The 21,874-nt window shown below is 39.9% G+C and overlaps 1 protein-coding gene across 6 annotated transcripts in view; it reads left to right on the top strand.

Moving 5' to 3' along the window:
* Window positions 1-157: 157 nt before the first annotated feature.
* atp8b2 (ATPase phospholipid transporting 8B2) overlaps window positions 158-21,874 on the top strand; it is a 46,164-nt gene continuing 24,447 nt past the window's right edge. For 4 of the 6 annotated variants that reach the window (XR_008572082.1, XM_054782681.1, XM_054782679.1 and 1 more), the window contains exons 1-12: window positions 158-761; window positions 2,493-2,563; window positions 15,492-15,550; window positions 15,627-15,740; window positions 16,022-16,120; window positions 16,209-16,270; window positions 16,389-16,461; window positions 18,143-18,213; window positions 18,284-18,363; window positions 18,448-18,606; window positions 21,314-21,402; window positions 21,508-21,704. Coding sequence is in view for 5 of the 6 variants with exons in the window: in XM_054782681.1 (XP_054638656.1) it covers window positions 2,539-2,563; window positions 15,492-15,550; window positions 15,627-15,740; window positions 16,022-16,120; window positions 16,209-16,270; window positions 16,389-16,461; window positions 18,143-18,213; window positions 18,284-18,363; window positions 18,448-18,606; window positions 21,314-21,402; window positions 21,508-21,704 (1,028 nt within the window). In the remaining variant the exon portion in view is untranslated. Of the gene's footprint in view, window positions 762-2,332; window positions 2,564-11,562; window positions 11,655-11,749; window positions 11,816-15,491; window positions 15,551-15,626; window positions 15,741-16,021; window positions 16,121-16,208; window positions 16,271-16,388; window positions 16,462-18,142; window positions 18,214-18,283; window positions 18,364-18,447; window positions 18,607-21,313; window positions 21,403-21,507; window positions 21,705-21,874 lie in introns of those variants that run through there. The other 2 variants (XM_054782682.1, XM_054782678.1) reach the window with 2 other exon arrangements.

The raw sequence follows: 21,874 nt of genomic DNA, 5'->3' as shown, positions 1-21,874 counted from the left end.
ATTATTTTGGCTATATTTGGCTATATTTTAAATTAAGAAACCTATGCAAATGAATCATGTTATTAACATTTAATTTATTATAAATGATTATAAATTAATTATTATGACTTGATTATAAAGAAATGTTCAAATATTTAATTCAATCGAATAACATTTGTTAAAATTACGTAATAAAAATACTAAGAAATGATTCATTTTGTTGACATCTTTCCCAAACTTGAAAAACCTTGTATTGCATTTATTTACAGCCATCCCCTGTTTGTTCTGCCTGCAGTTAGGGGACAAAGGTCTTTGATTTGAGGTATTTGAACCCAGGAGGGAAGTTGATAAATACACTGTGTTGAATCAGTGCTACAAACTACTGCAGAAGTGTCCTTGTTCCTTTCAAAATAAATAAATCTCAACCGCTCACAGCTCTTAATGGAGCTGATAGAACAGTAGAGGGCGCCACTAAATATGAAGTCTTTAAATTTGAAACTGAATTGACCTTTTTATGTGTAATTTCAAATTGATTTGAGGTATGTAAATGCACATGCACAGAAATATTCCTTTAACTAAGTAAGCCCGTGGGGCCCGTTCCTCAAGCAAGGAGGTAAGGTGGGGGGGGGGGGGGAATGCCACCTCTCCTCTCCTCCCCCCTTTCTCGTCTTCCAGCATCTCCTCACAGCAACTAGCAACCTCATCATGACCTCAGACTGAGGAAGGCGCAGCGAGGATGCCTCCATCACCGGAAAACTTTCACTCTCGACAACTTTGAGGAGGTACGTTTAATTGTCTTGTATGAAGTCGTGTCACGTGATAAGATCAGTAATACGATGACGCCATCATAGATGCACAGTAAATGCATTACTTGATGATTGTTATTGTCCAATAAAAGAGCTGCAGCAAAAATGATGTCTTTTCAAAGACAACAATGGTGATTTTTTTAAGTTCAGTTTGAAGTGTACAATGTTTATTATTGTGGTTGTAGTTTATAGTAGTTCCTAAATGCACTCCATCACCCTCAGCTCTTTCTTTGTTTTATATAAACACAGTTTATATAAAAACTGTATGTTACATATATATGTTATATATATATATGTTATATATACTGTGTGTGCACATGCACCAGAATTTGGAACCAGTAATCCTAAATATGTTTTTGTTTGTTTGCTTATATTATCAGTAAGTGTATAATATTCATTTATATTACATTTATATTATTATACATACTTTGAACACGTGATTTTTAATAATGAAATATACTTAAAGTATATATATTATATATTATTACTAGTATTAAACACAATAAATACACGTTTATAAAGTTGTTAAAATATGCATGCGTATTTTTCCCATTTAATGTCTATTTTATAGTTCAGAATTAGTATAATTAAATATATACAATAAATATCAATATTTTCAGGTGTACCAACATTTGGATCCATTAAGTGTGTTTATGTTTTTGTTTTATTCATATATTTTTTTATCAGTGATTTTAATATATACAGTATACAGTACTTTAGTATTATTAAATAATACAATAAATCTTAGTATTTTAGCACATTACAAATATATTAATTATTGTTTATTTTGTGTGTGTATTAATGATCTTGTGTGCAAGTGTAACAAAATGTGTTTTTATTTAATTGCTAATTAATTTATTATGCTGTACTTCTTATTAGGAATTATTGTCAAAAGCAGAATTGTTGTTAGGACCTCATTAGATTGTGTACCTAATGTTGCAGCCACTGAGTGTTTATATTATTATTCATATCATTATTCATTTTATTTTCTCCCTATATTTTTAAAATGATGTTCTTTTAAGTTACAGTTCCTGCAATGTGCAGGATTTTTTAAATATAAATGTTATTTTTTAGTTTAATGCGTTCTTATTTTGTGGCATTGATTGCAAAAAGGAGAAACTGGGAAGTTGAACTAATAAAATACAATTGTCTGCAACCGGTTGTCATAAAAAATACAAAATAAAGTCAACTTGATTTTTTGTAAACAATTTGTAATCGTAAAAATAACTGTAAATCTATGTCATTTCTAGATGTCTATTTTCTACATATTACGTATGCGGCATTTTAATGTGGGTCTTCCGTGCTTGTGTTGCTGTTGTCATTGCACATTTCTCATTGCACAGTTATGCCTCGGATGACTCGAAAGCATCGAATCTGTGATGACTAACAAAGACAGCGTATATAATGTTGGAGATTGAATCGAGAGAACGCAATGAAGAGACAAAAGTGCGTGACGGTGGAAGAGAAGAAACAGGAGCTGAAAGCCGAGCGGGCCGTCCTCTCTCCCCCTCAGCAGTATTGATTAAAGGCTCGTCTGCCGTACAGTTAGTACCTCCTGTAATGCTGAGATGTATAAAGTCTTCTGTGCACCGTCACTCAGCATGCTTTGAGGTCAACTGTGGTACCAGCTAGCGTCTCACTCCTACTTGCAGCTCAAGCCAAAAGTCAAATGAGTTCACCTTCAATTTCATGTTGTGTCCCGTGCAGACAGTCCCATGGACCATAGCAGAAGGAAGGTGGCAGCAGAGCGGAGATGTTTACCAAGAAGCCTCCTCCAGGTTAGTGTGCTGTTATCAACGTCAGGGGACAACTTAGACATACTTTAGAGTAGTCACTGTAAAGCTTGTGCAGCTTCAGAATGTCACTGTACGTGTTGGAATTCATGTTTCCCCTCATTAACCACAGCTCCCTAGCTCATGCAGCCCCAGACCATGACGCTACCACCACCGCGCATCATGCTCCTCACTTGTGTTGCCAGCAATTGAGACAATAATGTCTGTGTGTTGTGCAAACTCTGAAGTACGATAGCAAAGGCCTGGGGGCCATTTGTGGCCCGTGGCTGTTTTTTTAATTGGCCAGCATGTCAGGGCTGGACCTTGCCAGTGCATGTGTGTGGATCCCAGTGCAGAGAAGACACAGTCCGTGGAGTAATGCAAATATTTAGTATAACAAAGGGTGTCCTCACCAGGAGGTAAAAAAGCGAAAAGCAATACAAGTATGAGCCTAAATAGTGAAAAACCGACTGGCAGGAAAAAAACGAAAAACAGTGGAATGAAAAACACTGCAGGAAAAGCCTAGTAGGTAACAGCCTTAGCACAAAACTCAGGTCACCGCTGGAGGTACCAAACAGGAAATACTACTCACAAACAGGAACAATAAAAGCCAGAAAGCAGGGGTACAGGTTGAGGTAAGAAGCCGGGCTGAGCGGTGAGCAGGTGAAGCTGGAGGTACAATCTGGCAACTGGTGACTGCTGCTGCCTTGCTTAAAAGGATTAGGTGCGTTATTGGTTGCAGGTGTGACCAGGTCTGCAACCAAAAGGTGGACAGGCGGCAGCCACAGAACATAATACAATTACATAATCATATAATACAAAGTTAAAATGTTAGTAAATATTAAAAAAGAGGTCATTATGAGAAACATCCATCCATCCATCTCTATGCTGCTTATCCTCACTAGGGTCGTGGGTATGCTGGATCCTATCCCAGCGGACTTCGGGCAAGAGGAACGGTACACCCTGGACTAGTTGCCAGCCAATCGCAGAGCACATATAGACAAACAATCATTCACACTCACATTCATATCTGTGGACAATTTAGAGTCGCCAATTAAACAAACATGCATATTTAAACTCCACACAGAGATGCCCAACACAGATTCTAACCCAGATCTTCCTGATCTCCTGACTGTGTGGCCAACATGCGGCCACTAGGCCACCGTGCGGCCCATTATGAGAAACATAGAAAACAAAATTGTAATTTTTGGAAAATTAGGTTGGGGATAAAGTCATAATATTATGGGAATAAAGTCATATTATGAGGAGAACATTTACAATACGGAAGTTGAAATAGTTGAGGGAAAAAAAGAACAGTAGATTCTTAAAAAACAGCCGTCATGTTATAAGAATAAAGTCAAAATATGAATGATTTTGCCATGAATTTGTTGATTATGATTCATCAGAATAGTTTAGGCAAGCAAAAAATATTTTTAGCAACAATTATTTATATATACAACAATATATAACAATGTAGCAATGTCAACAAAATAATACAATTATTTCATTTTATTATACATGTAAATGAGTAAAATAGTCAATAGTGCAAAATAAAAAACAAACTCAAATGCTACTAAATCCTCTTGTGACCAAGAACTTATTATCTCATATCTCACTTTTAAACGATATAATATCAACAACAAAACAGAAACTCCAAAAAATCCCTAAATATTTAACAAAAAATAACCATAGATGAGAACAGAATCATCACTCTAGTATTTATCTGATACTATCCGTTGTTCTCACTTTTGTGTGATCCTCTAGCATCTGTCAAGAGTAGGGATGCTCCAATCAGAGTGTTATGCTGCTGATTCTGATACAGATTATCCATCCATTCCATTTTTCCATTCTCCTCCGCTTATCCGGGTCCGGTCGCAGTCTCAGTAGGGAAGCCCAGACTTCCCGGCCCCTGGCCACCTCCTCCAGCTCCACCGGGAGGACACCAAGGCGTTCCCAGGCCAGCTGTGAGACATAATCCCTCCAGCGTGTCCTAGGTCTGCCCCGGGGCCTTCTCCCTTGTGGGCATGCCCGGAACACCTCACGAGGGAGGCGTCCGGGAGGCATCCGGACTAGATGTCCGAGCCACCTCAACTGGCTCCTCTCGAGGTGAAGGAGCAGCGGTTCTATTCTGAGCTCCTCCCGGATGACTGAGCTCCTCACCCTATCTCTTCGGGTGAGTCCAGCCACCCTACGAAGGAAACTAATTTCAGCCGCTTGTATCCGCAATGTCGTTCTTTCGGTCACAACCCAAAGCTCATGACCATAGGTGCGGGTGGGAACATAGATCGATCGGTAAATTGAGAGCTTTGCCTTCTGGCTGAGCTCTCTCTTCACCACGACGGTCCGGTACAGCGACCGTCATTAAAGATTATCCATGAATGAAATCGGCCAATACAGTGTACATTTTTCAATTTGTTTACAGTATGATGAGTGCTATTGGCCTGGGGTGCCGTATAAGGGGGAAAAGTTGGACAATTCCAAGGTCCCCTGACTGCCAGGGGGAGCAAAGGGGCCCAGAATTCTTGGTTGCACCCCTGCTATTGGCTATATGATATGAAAGCAAGCATCAGCATCCTCACGTGTATCGCACAGTGGCAAAGAGCACACACCTTGATGGCGCCCGGCTGCCCCGTCCTGCAACCCAATCCCTAGCAAGAGCCCTGTGGTGACCTTGGTAACGTCCTTGCTCATGCAGTGACATGTCTCCAGCTGTCTTATACAACATAGCATAGGGTACGTATGTTATCTATTCATGTGTTATGTTTTATATATATATATATATATATATATATACATATATATATATATATATATATTCACGTGTCCTTGCTACTGCTGGCTGACATGCTGATACATTTGAGGGTGCCAGGCTCACTTGGCTGTGACTGTGCTGCCTCATCATCGTCATCATCATCATTGCAACAGATCACCAATGACCCATCCGTCTACATCGCTTTACAGCACATGACTTCACCATGCTCGACCTTAAAAATACCACAGCACGCCTGTTGTGTACAGGATCTTTGCTTTGCGTTTTTGCAGTAGGTCCTTGAATACAGCAGAACACTCCTGTTACATAGAAGATCTTTGACTAGGGTTAAGGGTTAGGGTTAACCCTTTTTGCACTAGGTCCTCGTGAAATGCAGCGCACTCCTTTCTGTCATATAGATGATCTTTGAGTAGCATTTGTGACTAGCAAATAGCAGAGCGCTCCTGTCATATAGAGCAGTGATTCTCAACTGGTGTCCCAAAATGGTTTGTGGATCCGTTCCTAGTGGTTCGCAGACAGCTCGTCCAAAATTACATTCCATTATGTAATATACCGTTTTTTAACATTTATTTTCAGGTAAAATTTAACAATATTTGAGCCACCTTCCACCTTGCTATATTATCATGCACAGTCATGAGTGAAATATCTGCTTGTGTGGTCTTATTAACTGCAATGTTTATATTTATTTTATGCTTTTATTATTATTATATTATTTATATATAACTTTTATAGTATGTATGTATTATATTTTGTATATATTTTTTTATACTTTTCTAGTTCAGGCAGGCTAAATTCAATGTGTGTGTGTGTGTGTGTGTGTGTGTGTGTGTGTGTTTTTGACCTGACTGACGTTCCTCAAACTTGCAGCTGAAGTCACGAGTCAAAACACCCTCCTCATATGGAGGATCTTTGACTAATGCTTTAACGGTAGGTCCTTAAAAACAGCAGAGCGCTCCTGTCATATAGAGCAGTGATTCTCAACTTATTTTGGGTTGCACAACCGTTTTCAGTCAGTCAAAGGTCTTTGGATGGGCAAAAAAAAAGTGTAATGACCCGATGTCTGTGAATGCACCTCGCGCTCTTGTTTGTCCTATTTGCTTACTATGGTGCCACAAGACACGTGGCTAGACAGCTGCATAATCATTGCTTTCACTTTAAATGTAAGATATTTAAAAAGTTTCAAAAAAACTTTTGTTTTTACTGTTGTGACGATTGCACATTGCCCAAAGAAGCCTGACTACGCGTTTTACCAAAACATTGACCTCAACGAGTGATACCTGAAGCCCGTGCATCGTGCTTCCAATTTACTGATCTCAATTTCGTCAGCAGTTTGACTTGGAACCTTTAGCTAATTTATTTTCTGTGTCACAACTGCACCTTGGTTGTCAACTGTCAAGTTCTTTTGGACTTAAGCCAGTCTGCACTTGAAAAGGCCAAGAAGACCGTCGAGGACGCTTTATCAACTCAATTCCAGTAGACTTTCTAGAGTTTTCTTTCACACTTCAATGATTTACAGGAGCACAGGTTAGGTTCATAACCTTGAATCGGTGAGGAATAGCATCTACTCAAGACTAAACACAATTGTAACTTAGGATCAATAATAGTTGTTACATACCAGTGGTCTCTCCGGTCGTCTCTTGTTTTGAATAGTCGTGACAATAATATTTGAAAAGTCTTAGTAGTACTTTCTGTTGTTTACTGAATATACCAATTACATACTTTGTACAACCACCTAGTATCACACTGTATAATGGGTGTTATAGTTGTGTCACATGGGTATTAAACACGTCAACATAACTTCATCGTAGTTTGTATCAGTGGTTTGCAAGACCCACACTTTTAGCAACATATTGTCAGTCACAGAATTGTCAGTCACATGGGTATTAAACACGTCACCATAATTGCCATTGTAGTTTACAATCATGTGATGCTCGTTTCTAATTTCGACAGAGCACCCACATTGAGACCATTTGAGAACCACTGATAGGATCATTGACTAGCATTTTACAGCACATATACTGAACATGTCATATACAGTGGTGTGAAAAAGTGTTTGCCCCTTGACTGAGTTATTTTTTGCATGTTTGTCACACTTAAATGTTTCAGATTATCAAGCAAATTTAAATATTTAAATACATTTTGAAATTTAAATATTTGTCAGTAAAAACACAACTGAATGCAAGATGCAGTTTTTAAATGAAAAAGTGTTTATCATAAGGGAGAAAAAAAATCCAAACCTACATGGCCCTGTGTGAAAAAGTGATTTCCCTCCCTGTGAAAACATAACTGAGATTAATTGAGATCTAGCCATTTCAAGAGCTTTGGGACTCCAGCGAACCACAGTGAGAGCCATTATCCACAAATGGCGAAAAACATTGAATAGTGGTGAACCTTCCCAGGACGGCCAACCAAAATTACCTCAAGAGCACAGCAACGACTCATCCAAGAGGTCACAAAAGACCCTACAACAACATCCAAAGAAATGCAGGCCTCACTTGCCTCACTTAAGGTCAGTGCTCATGACTCCACCATAAGAAAGACACTGGGCAAAAACGGCCTGCATGGCAGAGTTCCAAGATGAAAACCACTGCTGAACAAAAATAACATTAAGGCTTGTCTCAAGTTTGTCAGAAAACATCTTGATGATCCCAAAAATCTCTGGGAAAATACTATGTGGTCTGATGAGAAAAAATTTGAACTTTTTGGAAGGTGTGTGTCCCATTACATCTGGCGCAAAAGTAATGCTTCATTTCAGAAAAATAACATGATATGAACAGTAAAATATTGTGGTGGTAGTGTGATGGTCTGGGGCTGTTTTGCTGCTTCAAGACCTGGAAGACTTGCTGTGATAAATGCAACCATGAATTCTGCTGTCTACCAAAAAATCCTGAAGGACAATGTCCGGCCATCTGTTGGTGACCTCAAGCTGAAACCAACTTGTGTTCTGCAGCAGGACAATGATCCAAAACACACCAGCAAGTCCACCTCTGAATGGCTGAAGAAAAACAAAATGAAGACTTTGGAGTGGCCTAGTCAAAGTCCTGACCTGAATCCTATTGAGATGCTGTGGCATGACCTTAAAAAGGCGCTTCATGCTGGAAAACCCTCCAATGTGGCTGAATGACAACAATTTTGCTTTAGGGGGCAATCACTTTTTCACACAGGGCCATGTAGGTTTGGATTTTTTTCTCCCTTAATAATAAAAAGTTAAATTTAAAAACTGCATTTTGGACAACATTTCTGGGGGACCAAAAAGCTACTCCTCAGCAAATGATGCCAGTGAAATAAGTCAAGGTGTGTGCAGACAGTGTAAGTACAACATCTTGATGTTTATCATCAGTTTATCATCTCTTCATCAGTCAGTGTGGCCAATGATCACATCTCAGTCAAGGCCATGCACTCATAACATGTTTGATATATGCCATTCAATGTGTGTGTGTGTGTGTGTGATGAATATGTAGCCTAGCTGAGTGCTTGGTCTTCATATTAAAAGTGTCACTACACAAGCCAACAACAGACCCCCAACGTGAGGTATTTCGGCTCGAATCGATGCTCGTATGGTCGTTTATGTCTCAGAAGGAGTCTGCAAGTTTCTCCGTAATGGAGCTTTATAGATTTATACACACTTCTCTCATCTAGTGAGCATTAGGGCTTCTAATGCCTTTGCTGCTGTCAGACATATTAAACACTTAATGGCCAGTTTGCTAAAGATGCATTCAGGTGACGGATCAGCTTTCTTGGGGAGAACAACAGGACAAGAGGCGGCACCAGATAGGAGGACAAGTGCAGCCATGAGCATCTCTCACAGTCAACGTGCACCTCAGTGTATGTTCACCATTAGACAATAAGACATTTTCAGTTGGGTTATTTTTGGCAAAATCAATGAGAACTTACTTAACGGTGACATTCATTATTTAGATGATGGAGTAACTTGATTTGTCTGGTATGCAACTTCCTAGTTTACAAAATCACTTTAGGAATCTTATTACAGTTGAAAGCAATCCAGTCGATTTCCAAGTTGTTCTCATGTAAAAAAAAATATTAATAGGGAAGGAAACAAATCTTATTAAAATACACTGCTCAAAAAAATTAGAGGAACACTTTGAAAACACATCAGATCTACACTGGGGGAAAAATGATCTTGAATATCTTTCCTGATAATAAGTGGGTGATGTATAAGTAACAAAATGATGCCACATCATTTGATAGAAATGAAAATGATCACCCTATAGAGGGGGAAATCAAAGACCCAAAAAATGAAAGTGAAAAAATGATGCAGCACACTGGTCCATTTGGCTAAAATGTCATTGTAGCAACTCAAAATGATTGTCAGTAGTTTGTGTGGCCCCCACGTGCTTGTACGCATGCCTGACAACGTTGGGGCATGCTCCTAATGAGACTACGGATGGTGTCCTGGGGGATCTCCTCCCAGATCTGGACCAGGGCATCATTTTTTCACTTTAATTTTTGGGGTGTCTTTGATTTCCCCCCTCTATAGGGTGATCATTTTCATTTCTATCAAATGATGTGGCATCATTTTGTTACTAATACATCACCCACTTATTATCAGGAAAGATATTCAAGATCATTTTTCCCCCAGTTTAGATCTGATGTGTTTTCAAAGTGTTCCTCTAATTTTTTTGAGCAGTATATATACTGCCAGACATCTAGCCTGCGGCTTCACAGGATGCTTCGCTCCAAGTTTTAAAAATAAAGCCTAAAGCTCTGCCAACTATCCGTCAGTAAGCTACAAACACGGGAGCTGTAAGTTAAAAAATTTTTGTTTTTCTTCAGTGACGAGGCTAACTTAGCATGATGTTGCTGTTAAAATGTGAGTGTAATGTTAGCATTGTACTGTAGCTCACAGAGCTATGCTAGCATTGCTAACTTGTGTCCTCCTGTCCCACACCTTATTGTTACATTATTGTCTGTGATATAAGACATTTATTACTTTGGACGTAAGTGTGGAGTTACAGTGTAAGTGTATCTGGGAGACACGCACTCTGTCTGAGACAGGCTTGGTTGGACAAACACAGCTCATTAGCATTAAAGGGATAGTTTGGATTTTTTGACATGAAGCTGTATGACATCCCCATCAGCATTGTAGTCCAATAACAGCGACTTACCCCCCACTTGGTCTCCAGTTCTGGTCAGATTGTCGTGATGAAGAACGTAGTTCCACTTAGTTGCTGGAACAATTAACATAAAGAGTTTGGCTTCTCAAAACAATATACATTCAAAAGATTAAAACATTTGCATCACAAAAATGCCTTCTCAAAAAAATCAGACCTCACAAAACGCTTGGCGCTATATCTGTCTCCCGCCGTATTCCTGCGCACTGTCGCCTGTGAGTTCACGTGTATGTGACAAAGACACTCGCATGCGCTTCCGCGACGGAACACCGCGGCCATCTTGTTTATGCATGTGTTCCACAGCGGAAGAAGATACAAGTGAATGCTGATGGGGATTTCATACAACTTCATGTCAAAAATTTGAACTATCCCTTTAAAGGTACAGACACCCAAAGTAGCGTGTTTCCAGTAGGGCTTGCTAAAAGCACCTTTAAGAAGCCTAAATGCCAGCATTAAGGCAAAATTTTAGACAAAACACTTCTCGTACAGTACATGATTGTGGGATATCTGCGACTATTTAAATTTTCTAAAAAAAATAGTATCATATGGGACCTGCAATATATTATAACAAACATGAACCCCTGCTGTAATATATATTCTAATTTGAACATGTTCCAACTAATTGGCATCCAATTATTGGCTGTTGTGATTGCATAACATCTCTACAGCTGGGTTGATTCTATTAATGGTGAGATAGGGCTGCAGAAACCAAGCAAATGGCAGCATCTTTATGAATTAGCATGCATGTGATTATGTGGTAATTGCTTTAGTTGTGCCATTGCTTCCTGTGGCTTCCTCGTTGCAGCTCATGTTGCTCTCAATCAAATATATCATCAGTGCAACACAGGTCTTTAATACTTATGTATTGTACACCTTTGCAGCCATCCGCACAGCCCATAAGCCATTTGGGTTATAAGGTGCTTTCATTAATATTTAAGGAGCCTGACCGAGGCATTATCCTGTCACAAGAAATTTGTAGCTTTCCAGCAATTTCAGCATCACTGCATTTATGTGAGCTTTCTAAAGCTAACTTTGTGTATAAAATCCTTAGGGATCTCTCAGAATAGTCGACTAATCGATTCGGAGGAGTCTGATTGGACTAGCAATCTCGCCGTTGAATCAAAATGCCGTGCAATCAAGCTGTACTACATGGGGGGTGCCCACGGCTGCTGCTGAGCATACATTTTTACAAAGAGTATGTCTTTGTTTTTGTTATAAATAGCCTATTTTGAAACAATATCAGCCTAATTTGTAATGTAATGCATTGAAAATGATGTGTGTGTTAAACAGAAGACCTACACTTTGCACACATGAACAAAATCACCCGCTTCAGCGGCACAATCCAAAGGAGCTGAGGTGAGCGCTAGTTTTGAATGCTAGGAAGACCGTCAACATCAACGGACTTATTGGCTTATAATGGCAACAATTTTTCCATTTAAATGTTTAAATGTTTAAGTGTTTACCTTTTACACTTATTTTACGAGCATAGTGTGTGTACTTTCATGACAGTAAATAAAATGTCCTTACATTTATTGATGCATCATTAGCCAATTTTGCCCATTATTTCAGAAACGGATGTAGCTTGGCTAACCTTTCCAATGGGATGGCAGCCTCTGCACTCATTGCTACAAAATCCTCAAAAAACTGTAATGCCCGTGCTTGTGGTTAAGGAAGATGAAGTCAACGATGCAATTCCAATTGCGTTATTAATGTAAGATATTTTTTTTTACCCACAATTAGACAGGATGTGGCAAACAGTGCTCTAATTTTGAAGGCCGGAAGTCTGTTGTGTGTGTTGAGAATGTCCATTGACGTAAAACACTCGGTTACATTAACAAGCAGTACAAGATGGTGTAACACTCTCATACAGCATGAGTTGCACACACACAGCTGCACTAGCATGCTCTGCTAAGCTAAGCTAACCTAGCTAGCTTCCAGTTACGCTCCGGACAGTGTGTGTTAGTGTTTGTGATGAGATTTCGCCACGATTGAACAGTCCGCTGGGGAAATACTTCCCCACACAAACTTTCCTTCTCTTCACGATGACAGAATTTTATTGACAATTTGTCAATTTCCACAAGATTTCGTGTAGACAGTAGATTCTGTTTTTATTGGCCAAATCAGCGATTCCGTGCATGATTCTGTTAACGTGGAAATCACAGGGCCTTACTCCTAATGTAAACAGTTTAGCGAGATCTCGCAAAAGTTTGTCTCTTCTTTTTCATCCCCACTTTGCATTATCACGCAAAAGTTTTGTGAGATATTGCAAAAATTTCTCTTTTTTTTTACCCATCAAAATTAGTTTCCCCCTAGCTCCCTAGGGGGCTCCGACCATGTTTTGTTTTGTCTTGCTTTCAGTGTCACTAAATAAATTAAGCTACTGTTGTTGCACACCTACCATGTTTATTTGTTCATCTCAGTATTTTAGCTTGTTTCTCTTAGGTGGAAAAAGTCGCAAATGACATCTGTATTTATTTATACTCTTCGTCAACTATAGACAAAATCCAACTACAGTCAAACCTGTCTTAGCGGCCACCTGTATAGAACGGCCACCTGCCTGTAGCGGCCACTGAAAAATCCGCCGCAGAAAATTTACGTGTTATAGAGCCTGTGTATAGCAGTCACCTGTCCAGCGCGGCCAGCGGCCACCCATTTTGTGACCGCATATAGCGGCCAAAATGCCGACTCAACCAGAAGCTTCATGCACGAAAAAGTTTCGTTTTTTAAGCAATGAAGCCGTCGTGTGTAGACTTTAATTATTGAGTCCTAGTTCGACATAAAAAAAGCCGTCTTCTTACTTTGCAATGCTGCCCTGAGAAGATTCAATGACGGCCAAAACGGTAATCTTCCCACTTTGCAATGCCGTGAATAGATTCTAAAATGGCCAAAACACCTGAATAAAACATCTAAAATTTCACTTAATTGCCGACTAATTAGAAATTAGAAGCCCATTCAATAAGAAAGGAGCGATGGTATTGTTAGTTTACTACGATCTTCACACCTCCTCCACACTCTATTGTTCACGTACACACCCATTCATGACTGCTTCACGTGTATCCTGTACATATACTGTATCATCGGGCTTGTTCACAAAAAATTTTATTTCTTGCTTTTAAAATCGTGTTTAAAAAAAATCCAAGATGGAAATTTGTGACGTTCTGCAGGACAGGAGCGAGCGTCCCCTGTCCTGCGCTGTTATTTGGCAGGCTGTGCCTTCTCTGGGGAGGAAGAGGCAGCCGCTTCTCGCCTGGTGGCCGCGCAGCTGCAGTCAATTAACATTTGTGGCAGATAAAAGGCCAGCGCCGTCGAATGTTATTGATATTACTAGTTTCGTCACCAGAGCTGTTACCTAGATTTACCTACCTGTTTATGTGTCAACAGAGCGTTTTCCCCTATGTCTCTTGGTTTTGCTCCAGTCTTTTTGTGAATACATGTTAATACTCTATGTGTGCGCACAAATTCAAAATGGCCGCCAACCTGTCTATAGCGGCCACTTTTGCCGTTTCCCTTCAGTGGCCGCTATAGACAGGTTTGACTGTAATTGGATTGGACTAAAAATCCTTTGTTGAAGACAGCCCTAGAAATTCTACTAAAAAGCTTAACTGGAAGTTTGTAGTGGCAGACGCTGGTCTGTTATTAGTATCATTTAGCTCAGAAATCACAGTGACTGTCCCAAAGTGCACATCTGATCATTAGCCAGAAGCCTTTTAGAGAAGGACTGAGCCTACCCCAGCCATTGGTAGCGTGGTGGTTCACTTTAATGCAAGGGTCGCCAACCCGTCAATCAAGATCGACCAGTTGATCTTTCGGACTTTGCCGGTCAATCCCAAAAGTACAGTATTAGGAAAAATACCATAATTTCTTGTGTACAAGTATAAGCTCACGCTTTGAACACTGTATCTTATACAATGATGAGGCTAATATGTGCGACATCTTACGTATTTTAGAGCAGTCATTCAGCACTTTCTTCACGCGTCCTCATCATGATGAACTCGTGGAGAGGTGCATGTGATGCAGCATTCAGGTTAAAGGATCGATCTAGAAGCTTTACTCAGGTCTGCTGGTGGATCTTTACAGCGTGGCGCGGCGTCGGGAGGTCGCATGTCGCTGGCGGGTTTCGGGAGGCTAGATTGCTGCGTGGTGGGGATGGCAGCACGGGCTCGGAGGCTGATTTGCCTCGGGGCGTGGGTGACAACAAAAGAGGGAGAGAGACTGGCGGGGTGTGTAGCGAGGGAATTGTGGGGCTGTTCTGTTCTGACACTGAAGAAGACAACTTTAGTGGTTTTAGGGCGGAAGGAGAATGAAAACAACCATGACAGCGACTTTTCTGGTGGGTTACTGTTTAACCAAAAAAAGCATTTAATTAATTAAAATGTCTTTCTCTGTTCTAAATATTCCATGTTTCCATGTGGACACCTGCAGCTTATAGATCAGTACGGGCCTATATATGTAGAAATGTTTTTTCTCTTTAAATTTAGTGGGTGCTGCTTATAGTCAGGTGTGCTCAATAATCCGGAAATCACGGTAAATGCATTATCACATCAGTTCCCTCCCCGCCTGGAGATTGACCAACAAACCTGCCAGGGGGCACACATTTTGACCCCTGAACATGCCCGTATGCCTCACTGCTCTCCAGGCCCGCACTCTACCAGCCCCAGCCCAGTCCTTGAAACCTGGAGGTACCACCACACACCACACCGGCACCCCACAAGCAACAAGCGTTGCATGACGTGCCCCTCCAAAAAAATCTTCCAGCTGCAGCTCGTTAAGGCTGACTATTGTAACACATGGTCCAGCTGCGCCTCTCCTGCCAACCACCATCGTGCTGGCCCGCGATGGGGAGCCATCAAGCCAAATAGTTATGGTTTGCTCACACAGCTCCTCCAAATGTCAAAGAAAAGAGCCACAAAAGCAGGCTGCCCCAAATGCAGCCAAAGGCACACAGCAGAAATTAGGCTGTACTGCATATTTTTGTATGTTTGGTGACAATAAATGTATCTTTGTGTGCTTGTGTGTCGATACCACCCTGCAGAGGAGAAGAGAATGGTCAGGGCCAATGACAGAGAGTACAATGAGAGGTTCCAGTATGCGGTAAGGGTGTGTGGTCTCTGGTATATGACGTTATGCTACAGTACAATCATCCCTGTGTCCTTTTCCTCCACTCAAGACGAACTACATCACAACATCCAAGTACAACATCCTCACCTTTCTTCCCATCAACCTGTTTGAACAGTTTCAGGTAGCGGCCAACACCTACTTCCTCTTCCTGTTCCTACTGCAGGTAAGTGACAATCAAATGTAACATCATTGAGCGTACTTTGTGTTGAAAGTGGTTGTCTTTGGCTGACAAGTATTTCATATGTCACACCAGACCAGGTTTCGCTGTTTAAAAGGCAAAGTCGGATATTGTAAATGACAGATCTTGTGTTCGGGCTGCATAATGGCTATTTTGCATGATCTTTGTATAAAAGACATCGACTGCCTCATTGTCAGAGCACTGATTACAGAAGCTGCTGCTCACCACAATGCTGTCTGCTCTACTGAGTGCTATTCTCTGTCTAGTTGATTCCTCAGGTGTCCTCCCTGTCCTGGTTCACCACCATCGTGCCCTTGGTGATGGTACTGAGCATCACGGCGGTGAAGGATGCCTCAGATGACTATGTGAGCATTACATCAGGGTCAGACACTCATATCTGAATGGGAAGTGCATTGACAAGAACTCCACCTTCTTCTCTGTCGCCTTCTGCAGTTTCGCCACCAGAGTGACAACAAAGTCAACAACCGTCAGTCTCAGGTGCTCATCAGTGGCTCGTAAGTTTGACGATGAAGGTGGAGACATTTTGAAATGCATGTCATTATTTCTCTTTGAGATTTCTGCACTTGTCATCGTATTTGGCAGATTTAGTTTACCCCTATTTTGCTGTGTCAGGCTAAAGAATGAAAAGTGGATGAACGTTCGAGTGGGTGACATCATCAAATTGGAGAACAATCAGTTTGTGGCGGTAAGTAACTGTGTGTACGGAATGTTTGCAATTTGGTAAACCAAAGTAGAAATAGACAAGTCTCACAGCCAATCAGGGAAAACAAAAACTATGATAACTAGAGAAACACTCTGCCAAGCGCCATAGTTCCCCCTATATTGTGATTCACACGAAACAAATAACCCCACATTTTTTGGATCAGTCTCTGATATTTTGTAGAACCTGTTGGAAACTTGTCCTGTATTTTTTTCCCAAGTGCTCTGACCATTTTTTGTGGAGTTATATGCACAAATGGCGAGAATGGTCCTATCTCGCAACGTTAAAGAATCCTTTCAAAAATTTCTGGGTCCAGACGGTGATCCGGATCACCAACAAAATTTAATCAGTTCTTCCATTCCTCATTTCCGACAATTCCTGAAAATTTCCTCCAAATCCGTTTAGAACTTTTCAAGTTATTTTGAACACAAACAAGCAAACAAACAAACAGATAAAGGCTGGCAAAAACATAACCTCCGTGCTGCGCTTGCTCTTTGCTCTGTGGTTGGCGGAGGTAACAATAATGACAGTGATACAATTAAATAAAATGAAATATGAAATATATTGATATATAATCTGTATAAATGTATTAAATATGGTTAAAAGATATTGTAAAGTGCTACATTTATATACAAAATAGTCCATGGCACAATAAAATGTATGAATAAATAAATAAATACTAAGAACTACAAATAAGATAAGATAATACATTATTAAATGTCATAAAAACAGATATAAACAAATATTTAAAAAATAAAAATCATATTATAAATAATGTATAATAATTTATAAAAAATAAATAATTACTTAGAAAAAATTATGATGGGGCAAAAATAAAACTTGTATTGCACCATTGTGAAGATTTCCGCTTAAATTGGCCTTCCACGGTTTTTAAAACCACATGTTAAGCAGTTGAAATCAGCCTTTTAAATCAAAAATATTGACTGTCGTAGCTTTTCAAAATGCCTTTTCTTTTACCCCTCCCCTTAAGATATTCCTAAAATTCACTTACACACTTCTCTGTGAAGTTTTACGTTTCCCAAAAACTGCTGTAAAAATATTAACATTAACACAACGCCTGAAATGTATAAAAGAAATTCTATTTTGAGGATTTTATCCCTTTAAAGGCTAGTATATTTACAATATCTCCACTGTTTTTTTTACATTGAAAAAAAACAACTAAAAAAACATTTCCTTAAAATACTTTTTAGTGATTTATTATTATAAGCTCCGTTTGATTGGCAGCAACATTGATTTATTTCTAATTTTTTTTTGTTATTGTCAAATTTACAACAAAAACTCGCACTGGAAAGCCTAAACAAAAAAAATGTCTGCTTCCCAAAAATTGCTATAAATTATTGTATGTAATTTGTTTTCACTTTCAACAAGGCATTTAAAAAAAACAACTTATAATATATATATAATATATATGAAATTAAATCATATTTTATGGATTTTAACCCTGAGAAGTCCAATTTGTTTACATAAATGCTGTTTTTTATATTGAAAAAAAAACAACAAAAAAATCCATAAAAGACATTTTGAGGATTTATTACTATTGTTAAATGTTGTTTTTTTCTTTAATTTTTACTCCCAGTGGAGTGACACACACGGTTGGACCCATGAAGGGTTCATCAATGCTAAAACCGTCACCGTGTGTTTGCAGGCCGACCTGTTGCTGTTATCCAGCAGTGAACCTCACGGACTGTGTTACATTGAGACCGCAGAACTGGACGGGTCAGTGAATGCACAGCACCTCGTCATCAAGGTGAGGGGAAATAGCTCTGACGGGTTCAATGTGTTACAGAGAGACCAACATGAAGGTGCGCCAATCTGTCTCAGTGACGTCAGAACTGGGGGACCCCAACAACTTGTCTCAGTTCGATGGTGGGATTTGACACACTTTATTTGCTCCTGTCTTTACTTATTTTTTTAGTTATTTCTTATCCGTGCGTCCCTCTGTATGTGAAGGTAAGGTGGTCTGTGAACCCCCCAACAACAAGCTGGATCGTTTTAACGGGACTCTGTACTGGAGAGACAGGAAGTATACCTTGACCAACCAGAACATGCTCCTTCGAGGGTGTGTACTCCGCAACACTGAGGCCTGCTACGGTCTGGTCATCTTTGCAGGTAAAATAAAAGTGTCTGGGGTTGTTGTTGAGAGTGTTTTTAATTGTACGCCCACAAAAGAACTATACAGCAGCGGTGTGGACTCACTTGAGTCAGTCTCAAGTCACAAATGTGACGACTTTGGACTCGACTTGACAATATCATCATACAGTTGTTGAAAAAAAATATTAGACCACCCTCGTTATTTTAGTTTCTTGCTCATTTTGATGCTTGATACAATTAAAGGTACCTTTGTTTGGACAAATATAACAATGACAACAAAAATAGCTCATCATTTTTTGGCAGTATAATGCTATAGCTATTTGTCAGGTTTAAGCAACCTAAAACATTCTAAACACAATAAGAAAGAAGAAAGAAGACAACAAGATTGCTTTTACTCGCGAGGAGAACAGACAGAGATGTACTCAGTTTACAACCTCGATCCGTTCTGAGTAAACTCTGCGTTCTCCTCCCTTTTATTCCGTTGGGGATTCCCTAGTTACACAGAGCACGTTGCAGCTCTAAGGGGAGGGGGAGCACAACAGCTGCAACGTGCCAGCACATTCTCTAGGTGTGTGTGTGTGTAGGTGTGTGTGTGTGTGTGTGTGGTCACATAAACAACAATCAAGAGTGTGAATCTGTAAACATGCAGCAGGCTCAGAAACAGGAGGTTCAAAAGGTCCGGTGTATAAAAGAAAGCACATCGTAAATCCAACAGTTACACCAGAACGATCCAAACATCTGTTGTTTAGCAGTTCCTGTTTGTTCTTCTTGATCTACAAAGAGTCTCTGTGGATGAGTGCATAGAAAAGATAACAAGTAATCATGACTAAGGAAGGAACAAAATCAGCTGAGCGCTGATGCGGTCAAGAGGAGTTCCTTCATCTTCCTCTCCGTAGCCCCATAAAACTTTACTGCTCAGACACACACACATACAGAGGTTATAGTGGTTCAAACAAAGGAAGATACATTCTTTAAGACAAATATATGATAACATTTATATGCATTTCTCCAACACTATTCATGGGAGAACTTAAGTGATTTTGGTTATTATCAAGAAAACCATGGCAGTTGCTAGATATCAGCTCTTAAATTAAACTTTTATGAGCTATATTTGTTATCATCATTACATTTGTCCAAACAAATGTGCCTTTAGTTGTACCAGGCATTAAAATGGATCAATCAGCTGAAGAAACAAGGGTGGCCTAATCATTTTTTCCATGACTGTAGACTTGCAACTCGACTTGGATTTTGACATACCTTTGATATCAATATAGACTGGATTTGCGCTGTATCGCCCTCATCCCTGCATGCAGGAGGAAGCATCTGCAGTGGGAGAGTTAGTCAGCAACGAATAAGCGGTAGCTCAGTAATGTGGCGGTACTTCGAATTCAGAGCATAAAAAAATCGTTTTCACCATCTTAACTTGGCACAAACTCCAGGAATGTGTGAAGCTGAGCGCTGTCTGCCGTGCTCTTGTTGCGTTCCTCATGAAAGGAAAAGCAAAGTGGTGTGCTATTATGAAGTGGTGTCCTATCACATTGCTAAGATATGGTCCCTGTTGAAACAGTGGAAAAAAAGGCTTTGATAACCTGCTGAAAACGATGGACTCGCGAGGTCCTTTTTGTCCTTTTTGTCTTGTATTGTTTATTGTGTATTGTTTTCATATTGATTATTCTTATTTCTTTGTAACCTGCCAGGGGAACACTGATGGAAATTAGCAGTTGTGCTATAACCTGGCATATTTGCATCTGTATTGGTTGCAGATGTTTCTTAATATGCATTGCCCCTAATAAATACCATAAATAAATGAAATAAAAATAAATAAATGTACAACCTTCCAACCATTGCATGCTTTATTTGCAGCAGAGCTAAGAATAAAGTTTTTATGAGCCAAACGCCAAACGATACAAAAAGTATCGTAAATTCCTGTGTATAAGCCTCACCTACTAAATTTAGAAAAAAACAGAGTTGTACATGTATAAGCTGCATCGGTGTATAAGCCGCATGTGTTCACATCATATTGTAGCATATTGTAGCACGGCCGAGTCCGTGAGGACCAGGCAGCCCTTTATTTGACAGGAGCCAATCATGAGCTATGAAAAAACTCACAACAACCCACTGGAAATTGCACGACGTCATTACATTACATTACATTATCACAGTCTGACTCACGATGTCATCTTAAATAGAACACTAAACTCATCACACAGCAACGTAACAATCAAAAGGTATACCTAATAAATATATAAACATGTACCAATACGATGTAAATTAAACAAGCAACAAACAAGCAAGTTCCCATAACGCATTTCATTTCAGCAAAGCATTTCATTGGAGTACAAGCAGCATAGAAAATGGCGGATGGCACTGCAATGCTGTCTCTGTCCACCAGAGGGAGCCAGAGTGCCCCAGTGAATGCATTGCTTTGTGTGAAAACTTTAAAATAGTTTTTTTTTCATTTCAAATTGTATTTGTTTGAATATTTCTCAGGTATACAGTTTGAGTGTTAAGTTCTAAAATGACACTGTGAGTCAGACTGTTATATTGTTATACTGTACACTTTTTAAACAATTAGTAGTAGTTCTGAAGTAAAGGAGACGTGACGAGATTAGAATTTAGCCACAAATTAGCCGCATTGCTTTACAAGCCGCAGGGTTCAAAGCTTAAGAAAAAAGTAGTGGCTTATACACCGGAATTTACGGTAATCTAATTGTTTGCTTCCCAGGCCCAGACACTAAGCTGATGCAGAACAGCGGTCCTACCAAGTTTAAACGTGCCAGCATCGACCTTCTGATGAACACGGTGGTCCTCTGGGTAGGACACGCTACATGTCTCACAATCACAGCGCACATCTATTTCAGGACATGATCTCCGTGGCGACAACGTCAATATCTTAAACTTTTCTTTTTTGTCTGTCAGATCTTTGGCTTCCTTGTGTGTATGTGCATGTTTTTAGCTATAGGGAACGCAGTGTGGGAGCAAGTGGTAGGTTCTCGCTTTCAGAATTACCTACCGTGGGAACCTCCAGTGAACAGCTTCATCTTCTCGGCTTTCTTCGCCTTCTGGTCGTATGTGATCATTCTCAACACCGTGGTGCCCATCTCTCTCTATGTCAGGTGAGGAGGTGGTCCATATGCAAGACAAATGCAAACAAATGAACATTAAGAGCTTTCACCTTTGTCGTGTTTGGTTCGGTTAAAATGAACTCTGATACATTTGCTCTACTGGTATAGTTTGTTTGCTCAAGCGTGAATGTGTTCATCCAAACCCGGTGTGCACCAAACAA

Source organism: Dunckerocampus dactyliophorus, chromosome 7 (genome assembly GCF_027744805.1).
Source record: "Dunckerocampus dactyliophorus isolate RoL2022-P2 chromosome 7, RoL_Ddac_1.1, whole genome shotgun sequence".
Classification (NCBI taxonomy): Eukaryota; Metazoa; Chordata; class Actinopteri; order Syngnathiformes; family Syngnathidae; genus Dunckerocampus; species Dunckerocampus dactyliophorus.
This window is presented reverse-complemented; position numbering and strand designations above follow the sequence as displayed.